At 41.2% G+C, this 13,098-nt stretch overlaps 1 protein-coding gene and 1 long non-coding RNA gene across 3 annotated transcripts in view; one reads left to right on the top strand and one right to left on the bottom strand.

The window, feature by feature from the left end:
* Nucleotides 1-13,098, top strand: part of CDH20 (cadherin 20) — a 228,374-nt gene that overhangs the window by 154,571 nt on the left and 60,705 nt on the right. For both annotated transcript variants that reach the window (XM_079108418.1, XM_079108419.1), the window contains exon 2: nt 8,310-8,696. In XM_079108418.1, coding sequence (XP_078964544.1) covers nt 8,469-8,696 — 228 coding nt within the window. In that variant the 5' untranslated portion in view covers nt 8,310-8,468. The remainder of the gene's footprint in view (nt 1-8,309; nt 8,697-13,098) is intronic.
* Nucleotides 1-13,098, bottom strand: part of LOC306642679 — a 260,148-nt gene that overhangs the window by 35,971 nt on the left and 211,079 nt on the right. The window lies entirely within an intron of this gene.

Below are 13,098 nucleotides of genomic sequence, written 5' to 3' on the forward strand. Positions count from 1 at the left end.
CTCTGTGTTGCCCAGGCTGTTCTTTTTTTTTTTTTTTATTGTAAACAAATGGGATACATGTTGTTTCTCTGTTTGTACATGGCGCAAAGGCATACCATTTGTGTAATCATAAATTTACATAATGTTGTTTGATTCATTCTGTTATTTTTTCCCTTCCCCCCACCACTCCCACCCCTCTTTACCCTCTATACAGTAGTTCCTTCCTCCATACTTCCCCCCTCCCTAACCCTAACTCTAACCCTAACACTAACCCTTCCCTCCCCCCCATTATGTGTCATCCTCCACTTATTAGCGATATCATTCGTCCTTTGGCTTTTTGAGATTGGCTTATCTCACTTAGCATGATATTCTCCAATTTCATCCATTTGCCTGCAAATGCCATAATTTTATCATTCTTTATGGCTGAGTAATATTCCATTGTATATATATACCACAGTTTCTTTATCCACTCATCAATTGAAGGGCATCTAGGTTGGTTCCACAGTCTGGCTATTGTGAATTGAGCAGCTATGAACATTGATGTGGCTGTATCTCTGTAGTATGCTGATTTTAAGTCCTTTGGGTATAGGCCAAAGGAGTGGGATAGCTGGGTCAAATGGAGGGTCCATTCCGAGTTTTCTAAGGAATCTCCACACTGCTTTCCAGAGTGGCTGCACTAATTTGCAGCCCCACCAGCAATGTATGAGTGTACCTTTCTCCCCACATCCTCGCCAACACCTGTTGTTGCTCGTATTCTTGATAATCGCCATTCTAATTGGGGTGAGATGGAATCATAGGGTGGTTTTGATTTGCATTTCTCTTATTACTAGAGATGTTGAACATTTTTCCATATGTTTGTTGATTGCTTGTACATCTTCTTCTGTGAAGTGTCTATTCATTTCCTTAGCCCATTTGTCGACTGGACTATTTGAATTCTTGGAGTAGAGTTTTTTGAGTTCTTTATAGATTCTGGAGATTAGTGCTCTATCTGAAGTATGATTGGCAAAGATATTCTCCCACTCTTTAAGCCCTTTCTTCGCATTGCTGATAGTTTCCTTTGCTGAGAGAAAGCTTTTTAGTTTGAATCTATCCCAGTGGTTGATTCTAGCTTTTATTTCTTGTGCTATGGGAGTCCTGTTAAGGAAGTCTGATCCTAGACCAACAAGGTGAAGATTTGGACCTACTTTTTCTTCTGTAATCTGCAGGGTCTCTGGTCTGATTCCGAGGTCCTTAATCCATTTTGAGTTTAGTTTCGTGCATGGTGAGAGATATGGGTTTAGTTTCATTCTGTTGCATATGGATTTCCAATTCTCCCAGCACCATTTGTTGAAGAGGCTATCTTTTCTCCATTGCATATTTTTGGCACCTTTGTCTAGTATGAGAAAATTGTATTTATTTGGGTTTGTGTCCGTGTCCTCTATTCTGTACCATTGATCTACCTGTCTGTTTTGGTGCCAATACCATGCCGTTTTTGTTACTATTGCTTTGTAGTATAGTTGAAGATTCTGGTATTGCGATACCCCTGTTTCATTCTTCCTGCTAGAGGATTGCTTTAGCTATTCTGGGTTTCTTATTCTTCCAGATGAATTTCATGATTGCTTGCTCTATTTCTGTAAGGTACATCATTGGGATTTTAATTGGAATTGCATTGAATCTGTATAGCACTTTTGGTAGTATGGCCATGTTGACAATATTAATTCTTCCTATCCAAGAACATGGAAGATCTTTCCATCTTCTAAGGTTTTCTTTAATTTCTTTCTTTAGTGTTCTGTAGTTCTCATTGTAGAGGTCTTTCACCTCTTTTGTGAGATTGATTCCCAAGTATTTTATTTTTTTTGAGGCTATTTTGAATGGGGTAGTTTTCCTAATTTCTCTTTCTGAAGATTCATCACTTATGTATAAAAATGCGTTGGATTTATGGGCATTGATCTTCTAACCTGCTACTTTACTGAATTCACTTATGAGTTCTAAGAGTTTTCTGGTGGAATTTCCAGGTTCCTCTAAATATATAATCATGTCATCAGCGAACAGGGATAGTTTGAGTTCTTCTTTCCCTATTCGTATCCCTTTAATTTCTTTGGTTTGTCTAATTGCTCTGGCCAGAGTCTCAAGAACGATGTTGAATAGAAGTGGTGAAAGAGGGCATCCCTGCCTTGTTCCAGTTTTTAGGGGGAATGCTTTCAGTTTTTCACCATTTAGAATGATATTAGCCATGGGCTTAGCATAAATGGCCTTTACAATGTTAAGGAATGTTCCCACTATCCCTATTTTTTCTAGTGTTTTGAGCATGAAGGGGTGCTGTATTTTATCAAATGCTTTTTCTGCATCTATTGAAATAATCATGTGATTCTTGACTTTAAGTCTATTAATATGGTGAATTACGTTTATTGATTTCCTGATGTTGAACCAACCTTGCATCCCTGGGATGAAACCCACTTGGTCATGGTGCACTATCTTTTTAATATGTTTTTGTATGCAATTTGCTAAAATTTTGTTGAGAATTTTTGCGTGGATGTTCATTAAGGATATTGGTCTGAAATTTTCTTTCCTTGATGAGTCTCTGTCTGGTTTAGGTATCAGTGTGATATTGGCTTCATAGAATGAGTTTGGGAGGGTTCCCTCCTCTTCTATTTTATGGAATACTTTGAGAAGTATTGGAATGAGCTCTTCTTTAAAGGTTTTGTAGAACTCAGCTGAGAACCCATCTGGTCCCGGACTTTTCTTTGTTGGTAGGCTTTTGATGACTTCTTCTATTTCAGTACTTGAAATTGGTCTATTTAAATTGTTTATGTCCTCCTCGTTCAGTTTAGGCAATTCATATGTCTCTAGAAACCTGTTGATGTCTTCGAAATTTTCTATTTTGTTGGAGTATAGATTTTCAAAATAGCTTCTAATTATGTTTTGTATTTCAATCCTGTCTCTTGTGATATTTCCTTGTTCATTCCGAATTTTAGTGATCTGGGTTTTCTCTCGTCTTCTCTTTGTTAGTGTGGCTAAAGGCTTATCAATTTTGTTTATTTTTTCGAAGAACCAACTATTTATTTTGTCAATTTTTTGTATTGTTTCTTTTGTTTCAATTTCATTGATTTCAGCTCTGAGTTTAACTATTTCCTGTCTTCTACTACTTTTGGTGCTGTTCTGTTCTTCTTTTTCTAGGGCTTTGAGCTGTAGTGTTAGGTCGTTTATTTGTTGAGTTTTACTTCTTTTATTAAATGCGCTCCTTGAAATAAATTTCCCTCTAAGTACTGCTTTCATAGTGTCCCAGAGATTTTGATATGATGTTCTCTCATTTACCTCTAAGAATTTTTTAATTTCCTTCCTAATATCTTCTGTTATCCATTCATCATATAATAGCATATTGTTTAATCTCCAGATGTTGGAATAGTTTCTGTGTTTTACTCTTTCATTTATTTCTAACTTCAATCCATTATGATCTGATAGAATACATGATAGTGTCTCTATCTTCTTGTATTTGCTAACATTAGCTTTGTGGCATAATATATGGTCTATTTTAGAGAAGGATCCACGTGCAGCTGAGAAGAAAGTGTATTCGCTCTTGGTTGGATGGTATATTCTATAAATGTCCATTAAGTCTAAATTATTGATTGTGTTATTGAGATCCATGGTTTCTTTGTTCAATTTTTGTCTGGAAGATCTGTCCAGTGGTGAGAGAGGCGTGTTAAAATCACCTAGTATTATTGTGTTATGGTCTATTTGGTTTCTGAAATTGAGAAGGATTTGTTTGACATACATGGATGAGCCACTGTTTGGGGCATAGATGTTTATGATTGTTATATCTTGCTGATTTATGCTTCCCTTAAGCAGTATGAAATGACCTTCTTTATCCCTTCTGACTAACTTTGGCTTGAAGTCCACATTATCAGAAATGAGGATGGATACTCCAGCTTTTTTGCTGAGTCCATGCGCATGGTATGTTTTTCCCCATCCTTTCACCTTTAGTCTATGGGTATCTTTTTCTATGAGGTGAGTCTCTTGCAGGCAACATATTGTTGGATCTTTCTTTTTAATCCAATCTGCCAGTCTATGTCTTTTGATTGATGAATTCAGGCCATTAACATTCAGGGTTATTATAGAGAGATGATTTGGTTTCCCGGTCATTTGGTTCATTTTTTAAATTTTATTTATTTGTTTGACTCAACTTGTTTCCTCCTTTATTTGACAATTCCTTTAGGATAATTCCTCCCTTTGCTGATTTGCTTCTTTGTTTTTCATCTCTTCCTCATGGAATATTTTGCTTAGAATGTTCTGTCATGCTGGCTTTCTTTTTGTAAATTCTTTTAGCTTTTGTTTATCATGGAAGGATTTTATTTCATCATCAAATTTGAAGGTAAGTTTTGCTGGGTATAAGATTCTTGGTTAGCATCCATTTTCCTTCAGGGCTTGAAAAATGTTGTTCCAGGCCCTTCTAGCTTTTAGGGTCTGGACTGAAAAGTCTGCTGATATCCATATTGGTTTCCCCGTGAATGTAATTTGGTTCTTTTCTCTCACAGCCTTTAAAATTCTGTCTTTATTTTGTATTTTAGGTATTTTCATTATAATGTGCCTTGGTGTGGGTCTGTTGTAATTTTGTATATCTGGAGTCCTATAAGCCTCTTGTACTTGATTTTCCATTTCATTCTTCAGATTTGGGAAATTTTCTGATATTATTTCATTGAATAAATTGTTCATTCCTTTGGCTTGTTTCTCTAGGCCTTCCTCAATCCCAATAATTTCTTAAATTTGGCCTTTTCATGATATCCCATAGTTCTTGTAGATTCTGTTCATGATTTCTTACCATCTTCTCTGTTTGGTCAACTTTGTTTTCAAGGTTAAATATTTTGTCTTCAATGTCTGAGGTTCTGTCTTCCAGGTGTTCTATCCTATTGGATATGCTTTCTATGGAGTTCTTAATTTGGTTTATTGTTTCCTTCATGTCAAGGATTTCTGTTTGGTTTTTTTTCAATATCTCTAACTCTTTATTGAAATGATCTTTTGCTTCCTGTATTTGCTCTTTTAACTGTCGACTGGTGCGATCATTCAATGCTTGCATTTGCTCTTTCATCTCATCGTTTGCTTCTCTGATCATTTTAATTATGTACATTCTGAACTCCTTTTCTGTCATTTCTTCTGCCATGCTGTCATTGGGTTTTATTGATGTAACATCTAGATTTGTTTGCAGCATTTTCTTTCCTTGTTTTCTCATATTGTTCAGGTATCAGTGGACCGCTGAGATATTGCAGATTTCCTCTATTGACTTACAATGTCCCTGAAGATTTCTATATATATCCCCCCTTAGCCTTCAGTAGGCTGAAGTCTTGGAGGAAGTTGATAATGCGGTGCTCCACAAAGAAGCTGCCTCTCTAGGAGTGGTGGCCTTCAGGTGGGGTATAATTCCTACTAGTGGGCAGAGGTGCCTCCACTTGTTGACCAATGGTCATCCACAGGGGACCTAGGCTGCGGGCTGAGGCAAGGCCTGTTTGGGCCTGAGTCTCTAGTTTTACCGTCCTTGTGGGGAAACCTCACCCGGCAGGGAAGACTCACCCGGTGAGGAGGTCTCGCTGGTCAGTTCCCTCCTAGAGGTTCCCCTCAATTTACAGCTACCGCCTGGGCTGGGCTGCCTTCCTCTGCAAAGTTCCCAGGGGCCCGGCCCTACCTCCTGGGCCTGGGAGCCTCACCCTTCGCAGATGAATCTCCTTAGGCTGCCCCTCCTCAGAGAATCTGCCCGCAGGCCTGGAACCTTCGCTCCGCCCTAAGCCTGTCTCTGTGCGGCTCTTCCACCCAGAAGCCTCCTAGATCCTGGGACCCTGCTCTGCACCTAATCGCCTGGCTATGCGGTCCCTCCTCTGAGCAGCCACCTGGGGCCCCGTACAATCGCTCTGAGACCCAGAGACCCGCCACACGCCTCTTCCTCCAGACAGCTGCCCAGTATTCCAGTGCGGTCACTAGGAGTCCAAGAAACTCACTGCGTGCCTCCACCTCCCACCAACCACCCGTAGCCCTTGGCAATCAATCACTCCGAGTCGAAGTGACTCTCCCCGTTCCTCCTCCTTCTCCAGATAACCCCCCGAGTGTTCAGGAGCGGTCGCTCTGAGTGGCTCTGAATTCACGTGACCCGCAGCACGGGTCCTCTGGGCAACCGCCTGGAGCTCTGGTGCGGCCACTCAAGACCAAGCGACCCACCACGCTTCTCCTCCAGGCAGCCCCCCTGTGTTCAGGCGCTGTCACTTTAAGTCCAAACAACTCACCACTCGCCTTCTCCTCTGAGCAGCCACCTGGAGCGCTAATGCAGTCACAGAGTCCAAACACCCTGCCGCGCTCCTCCTCCTCCTACTCCTACTCCTCCGGGCAGGCCCCGGCGTTCAGAAGTGGTCTGAGTCCAAACAGCTCGCTGCACCGCTCCTCCTCTGGCAACCGCCTGTAGCTCTGGTGCAGTCACTCCGAATCCAAGCGGCCCCGCTCCTCCTCCTCCTCGTCCTCAGGGCAGGCCCTGGTGTTCAGAAGCAGTCATTCTGAGTCCAAACAGCTGGCCACGGAGCTTCTCCTCTGGCAACCACCTGTAGCTCTGGTGCAGTCACTCTGAATCCAAGCAGCCACGCTCCTCCTCCTCCTCCTCAGGGCAAGCCCCGGTGTCCTGAGTCCACACAGCTCTCCTCGCCACTCCTCCCCTGGGCAGCCGCCGGAGCCCCAGTGGTTGCTCCGAGTCCCAGCGCTGTGCCGAGCGGCCTCCTTTTCGGTGCTCCCAGTTGTCCGAGTTCACTGCTCCAGCGGGGGGAGGGGCGTCTCGCCAGCAGCTCTACTTCACAAAGTTTCCTGCGTTCCGGGACCACTGTCCCATCCGGGATGCCTTCCCAACGGGTGAGAGTCACCCGGCTGCTTTGAGTTGGTCCCAAGTGTCTCAATATCTCCTCTTTTGAATCCTGAGTCCTGGAGCAACATGAAATGCAGCCACCCTCTAGGCCGCCATCTTGAAACCCTCTTGACTTGCTTTTTCTCAACAATCTGTCTTTAGAGCTAGAACTCAAAAGGGGCATGTCCTCCCATTCTTTTACAAAAATTCTTGTTCTCCAGTTTTTCCTATTTATCAGTTCTCACACAGAACTGATTTCTTATACAGAAATGAAATGACATATTGTATGAAATGACTATAAGATATTTTTAAATAATACATTTATAAGATATATTTAAATAGTGATATATTTAATAGCTAAAACCAGTTCTGATGACGAGTGGAAGGTGGGAAATGAGTTAAGATCAATGCATTCATTTTAAGTCTCTTTCAAGAAAAGAAAAATTATTTAGTTGCACAGACCTTAAATTCCCCAAGCATACATATTTGTTCTAATACATGACAGCAGTTCTTCAAACTAACAGTAAATATAATTAGCCCAAAAAAACATATTGGTTGTTTTGACAGAATGGTTTGAGTTATGCCACCTGATTAAACCCAACCAAGTAAGGGAAGAAAAGGTTGATGAGGTCACAGCCCAGGAGTGAGGTCACCAGCTGAATCTGACTTCATAGCAACAAAAGAAGTTTGACTGATGAAAGATGTCCCCAGGGTAGAAGTTAACATCCGTTTGCCTAAATGAGTCTTTCAGGTCAGGAAAGGGACTTTGTTGGATAGATTCTTAGCTCACTCACAGTGGCATGCGACTAATAGCACTTTGAAGTCAGTTGTGAAGGACATAATGATTAACTGACCGTTCAAGGTCCTACAGAGGTCACATTAGCAGCCCCTATCAGTGCTTCAAAGCTGAAGCACTAGAGTGTGAAACTTGAATTCTCATGAGCTCAGAGAATGATTAAAGTCAGAAGTCATCCGCGGCTGCTTAGAAATGAAGCCTAAGACTCCTAGCAAGCATTATCAATAACAGAGGTAGGCACAAGATAACAGGTGGAGGAGCACTGTTACTATTATTTTAATAAGCCAAGAAAAGCAATGAAATATTAGTTATTAACTAAATTTGGAAGTGAACACTGTTTTTAAGAGTTCAGAAGTCTAGCTGAGTACAACTATTTCAAAAAACATATTGTTAATTTCCAAACCAATCGATAATACAGTATACCCTCCAGTTAAGTTACCACTGAGAAGAAAGCTATTCACTAGTTTTAGTCCCACTGAATCCATATCGAAAGGGTTGGGATTGATTACAACAAAATGTGTTGTCTTCTTTGTATTAAAATATTATATCCAATGGAAACATTTCTAGTCAACTCTTTAATTCATTTGAATAGAAAACTAATATTTACTGACATTTCTTGAAAGCCTGCAACCAGCCCACAGGAAAAGAATTGGACATCATCACACTGTGTTTTCCTTAATTTGACAGGAAGTTAACTTCAAGCAGACTGACTTGAATCAGGATCTTACATGGGAAGCATCGGTGCCCAATAAACTTTTTAATTTGGAAAATACTCGAGTACCAGTGGCTTATCGTCCTATACTTTACTTTCTGAAATCCCGCAATCCCACGTGGACTTCTGGTAGAATGAGCAATGCAAAGAGCTGGCTTGGACTTGGCATGTCCTTATACTTCTGGGGATTGATGGACCTTACAACCACCGTTCTCTCGGGCAACCCAACACCACAAGGCAAATTAGAAGCACTCCTTTCAGACAAGTCACAGTCACATCAGCGAACCAAGAGAAGCTGGGTTTGGAACCAATTTTTCGTTCTGGAAGAATACACTGGGACTGACCCTTTGTATGTTGGCAAGGTAAGATGTGCCCAGTAGAAAGATAAATTATCAGCATATCTGATGTTGCAACTGAATATACAAATTGAGCATGAATGCTCACCTAAGCCTGTGTCTGAGGCCTAAGAAAAATTTTAACTAGTGGCATGTTACTTGACCCCTAACATGTCAAGTATTAAATACAGCTTTTGCTCTGTCAGACACCAGTTAAAAAGGAAAATTTTTTCTCCTTGTCCATCCCTCTGTTCAAAGTGGGAGGAACTGGAATGGGGGTTTTGGAGAAAATGCCTCAGACCCTCCAAAAGCCACTTCAGTCCCAACAGGGGCAGTTGCAGCCCCTGGGAATGACAGGATGAGAATACAGAAAGGGAAACATGAAGGGGAAAGAAGAGGTTTTATGCTTCGTTTTCTTTTTGTTTGTTTGTTTGTTTTGTTTTGTTTTGTTTTTTCAAAGCATGTCCACAGGTATAGCCTAAGGCCCAAATTCAATGAAAAAAAAAAAAAAAAAAGAATAAAACATTCTCCATTTCAGGATATCCTAGCATGTACTTTAGGATAAATGGAGACAATGAATATATTTATACACTTTATGCTTGAATTCTCTTGATTTATCTATGATCATTTCATTTTTAATCCTGGCTCTCTACTGTGTTTACTTTATTTGGATGTTAATCAGAGACCATTTTGTGAAAGTAACCAAGTGAGAGAGAATGGGAGACAAGGAATTAATTAGAAAATAAATAATTCATTTAAATGGTAATGTAAAACACTTATTTAGCACCAAAGCTAAAAACATGGGTTTCAGACTCAAACAGCTGTGGTTCAAAGCCCAGGTTCACCAGGTACTTCCAGAAAGACTTTGGATAGGTCACCAAGTCCTCTTGGCCCTGCTTCTTCAACTGTCCAATGAGGAGAATGAAAGAATTCAAGGGTTGCTACTTCTCAAAAGTTGTCTGGGGCTGGGGAGATAGCTCAGTCGGTAGAGTGCTTGCCTTGCAAGCATAAGGCCCTGGGTTCGATCCCCAGCACCCAAAAAAATAAAAAATAAAAAGTTGTCTCCCTGAGCTCTCTACAATTCTTAACCCCGTTGCCTAGCTCTGTCCCTACCACTACACTATTTTCACCCCTCAGGACCTATCTACTGCCCAATCCAATGACCTCATTTTATGGAACCTCTTATGATGGCTGTAAAGACTCCTCATCCATCCTGTCTTCCCAAGTCTCTCTCCTCTGCCAACATGATGACCATCACAATCCTGTTTCTCCTCTTTTATTCTCAGCCTCATTTGCTGGGTTTGTCCAGTTGACCCTGGGTTCTTCTCCATTTGCACTTCTTCCCAGATCAATGAGCCACTCCTGTGACTTTAAACACCATCCCTATGCCAATAAGTGTAAAATCTCCATCTGACTAAAATTACCCATCTAAGCTTCAGACTCATAACTCCTTCTGTATATGTGATATCTCCATGTTTATGACTCATAGGTCTTTAAAACATACCATGTCTAATGAGGAACTCTAGTTATTCCTTTCAAACCTAGTCTGCTCCAGTCTTCCCTATCTCAGCATTACCATCACCCTATTCAAAAAAACAAAAACCTAGTGGTCATTCTTCCCTTTCCTTAAATGCCACATTCTCTCCATCTGCAAACTGTTAGTCCTATGCAAAAATAAATCCAAAATCCTTCATCTCTCTCATCTCTACTTCCATGACTATCCTCACCTGGCAAATTCTTAGCCTGTTAGTCTCCTGTACACACCTGCACTTCTTTGCTACATAGTCTCCATATGTGATACTTTTAAAGTACATCAGTCCTCAGATCTCTTTGATGTCTCCCACTGGAAGGAAAGGAGGCCCTCCAAAAACCCCCATACCTTACTGACCCAGCCTGCCTCCGGCATCCAGCCATGACCAATGCTACTCTTGCCCTTATTCTCCTGTTCAGAGACATGACCTTCCAGAAGCTCCTACAACTTGTCAAGTGTTTCTTGTATTGTTCCTCCATAATTAAATGCTCTTCTCTGGCTTCTCCCAGGTTGGCTCCTCTTTCTCCTTCCCCCTGACCATTCTCACTGGGAGCCCCTCATTTACTTCTCGCCATCATTTGTTTCACAGCTCTAATCGCAATCTGCAATATTTATTTTTCATTTACATGTTCATTGTCTGAAGTCCCTGACTAGACCAGAAGATAAATAAGGGTAAGGATATTGCTCCCATTTTATCTCCAAAGTCTAACAGGGCATCTGTCACATACAAGATGCTCAAAAAAATATTTAATGAGAGGATAAATAAGTGAGCACCTTGTGTCACAGTAACAATTATATAAGATAATGTATATAAAATGCTTAGCACAGTACCTGGTCCAGAGTGAAATTTTAATCATCATGACCTTGTAGAAGTAAGTAGCAGCAGCAGTAGTACAAGGAGTTCATTATGGGAATTTAGCAGCTTTCTAATGCATACCTAATGCAGCCACAAATACCATGGCCTCAAAACCTGTGAGTTTCTTTCACTTCTCTTTTCTTATCTTCTTTATCCTTCATGTACAATTAGTCACCATATCTGTCAATACTTCCTTGCCAGTCTCTCTGAGAGTCACCTCTTCCTCTCCAAGCTCTGTCATTACTGCTATCCTCTGTTCTTCTTGATTATATTAACTGAGCAGGCACTGCCTGTCTCCCGGTATGAAGTTCCTTCCATGCCTCTTTCAGGACTCAGGACATTTACATCCTCAAAGCACCCTCTCCAGCACGTTGCTCCTCTGATTAAGAAAGTGTTACAGCTCTTGAATGCTTTAGCACAGCTCCTGGCACAAGGTTCCAGGATTCCTCCTCCCTCATCCAACCCTCTCTCACAATGTCTCAAATCAGGAACTCATTCCACCCAAGCCAGATTCCTTACAGGCGCACACAATACATATGTCCTCACTCCAGATGTGTGCCCCTGCCACTGTCCTGCCAAGGATATGCTATCACCTCTTCTCTTAAGTCACATTCAAATTCTTCAGGGGCTCAGCTTAAAAGCCACTTTTATCATGAACACATCTTCCATGTACTCAGAATTCCAAAGACTTCTACTCTCTTGATATTTTTAAGACATTTCTTCCATGGCTATTGCTGAAATAAATTTAAGAAAGTACATTTGGATCAAGTAATTGATTTATGTGCTTATACAGTTTAGGACTCTCTTCTTTCCTTCAAAGCACAGAAACTGAGATTTGCTCTCCAATCTTGTCTACACCTCCCAAACCTACCATAGAACTGGTCACACAAAGGTGCAGAAAGACAAGGTAGCTAAAATTTTATTGGACTGCCACAGTACTGCTTTCACCTGAAGCAGGTCATTTAATCACTTAACAATATTGTGAGGTAAATATAATTAACCTAAGGAACTAGGCTTGGCAAGGTAACATTCTTGCCCAGTTATACTCCAGATACCAGGTAAAGCCTGGATTAAAACATCTATCAGTCTTACACCAAAGTCATAGGATTTCCTTCACGTTACTCTTCATGTGGTGAGTGACCTTAGACTCAGCCTTGAAGACACACAGAGAGATCAGTCATGTAACCAGCCTGACTGCTTCCTGAACCTTTTATCACTGACACTGGGGAGGATTTAGCTGAGTGCCCATCCTATCCTGACTACTTCCACCTGGACACAGGACAATTACGCAGCTCAGTAGTCATCTGGTCCAATCAGTATACCAGCAATGGGGGAAGGTTTTACCCTGCCCTAGGCATGTTACCTGGGCATGAAGAGAGCAATACATTCCCCTTCACTTTCTTTTGAAAGAAAATTCATCCACCTTTCATTCTCTTTATCCTGGAGCATTCAACTTGTTACCTTGAGCTCCAGAAGATGTCTATTTAGAGAGCCTGCCACAGTGTTTGCTTATTTCAGAAAGGAACATGGCAACAATTATCAACTGTAATTGGTGTGGCCTTATAATAGTCACACTGGGCTTTCCTGGGACAGGCAGTGTTAGATTATACTGACATATCCAAAGAGAAGATGCAAAGAGCCTGTGCTTTTACAGGAATCTGAGTCCAAGTCATGCCTACACTAACCACAACTATAGAACTTACTGAACTTCCAGAGCATCACAAAGCACTCTGAAAGCAAACTCTTGTTTGTTTTCTTTACATATGTTTTTGTCTGTTTTTTGGTGTGGTACTAGGGATTGAACCCAGGGCCCAGGGTTATTCTGCCACTGAACTATACCTGCCCCCCAGCCCTTTGTTTACTTTCGAGGCAGGGTCTGCTGACTTGCCCAAGTTACAATCTTCCTGCCTCTGAAATTGCTGGCATGTGCCAGAGCACAGCTTACTATGCTTGTTTTCAAAATCCCAAATCAATGAAGATTTTTGAGAATCTGCATGTACTTCCCATCATTCACTACTCCTTTGGATAAAGGTCTTAAAGAC

This window comes from Sciurus vulgaris (assembly GCF_902686455.1).
Source record: "Sciurus vulgaris genome assembly, chromosome: 13".
In the NCBI taxonomy this organism is placed as follows: domain Eukaryota; kingdom Metazoa; phylum Chordata; class Mammalia; order Rodentia; family Sciuridae; genus Sciurus; species Sciurus vulgaris.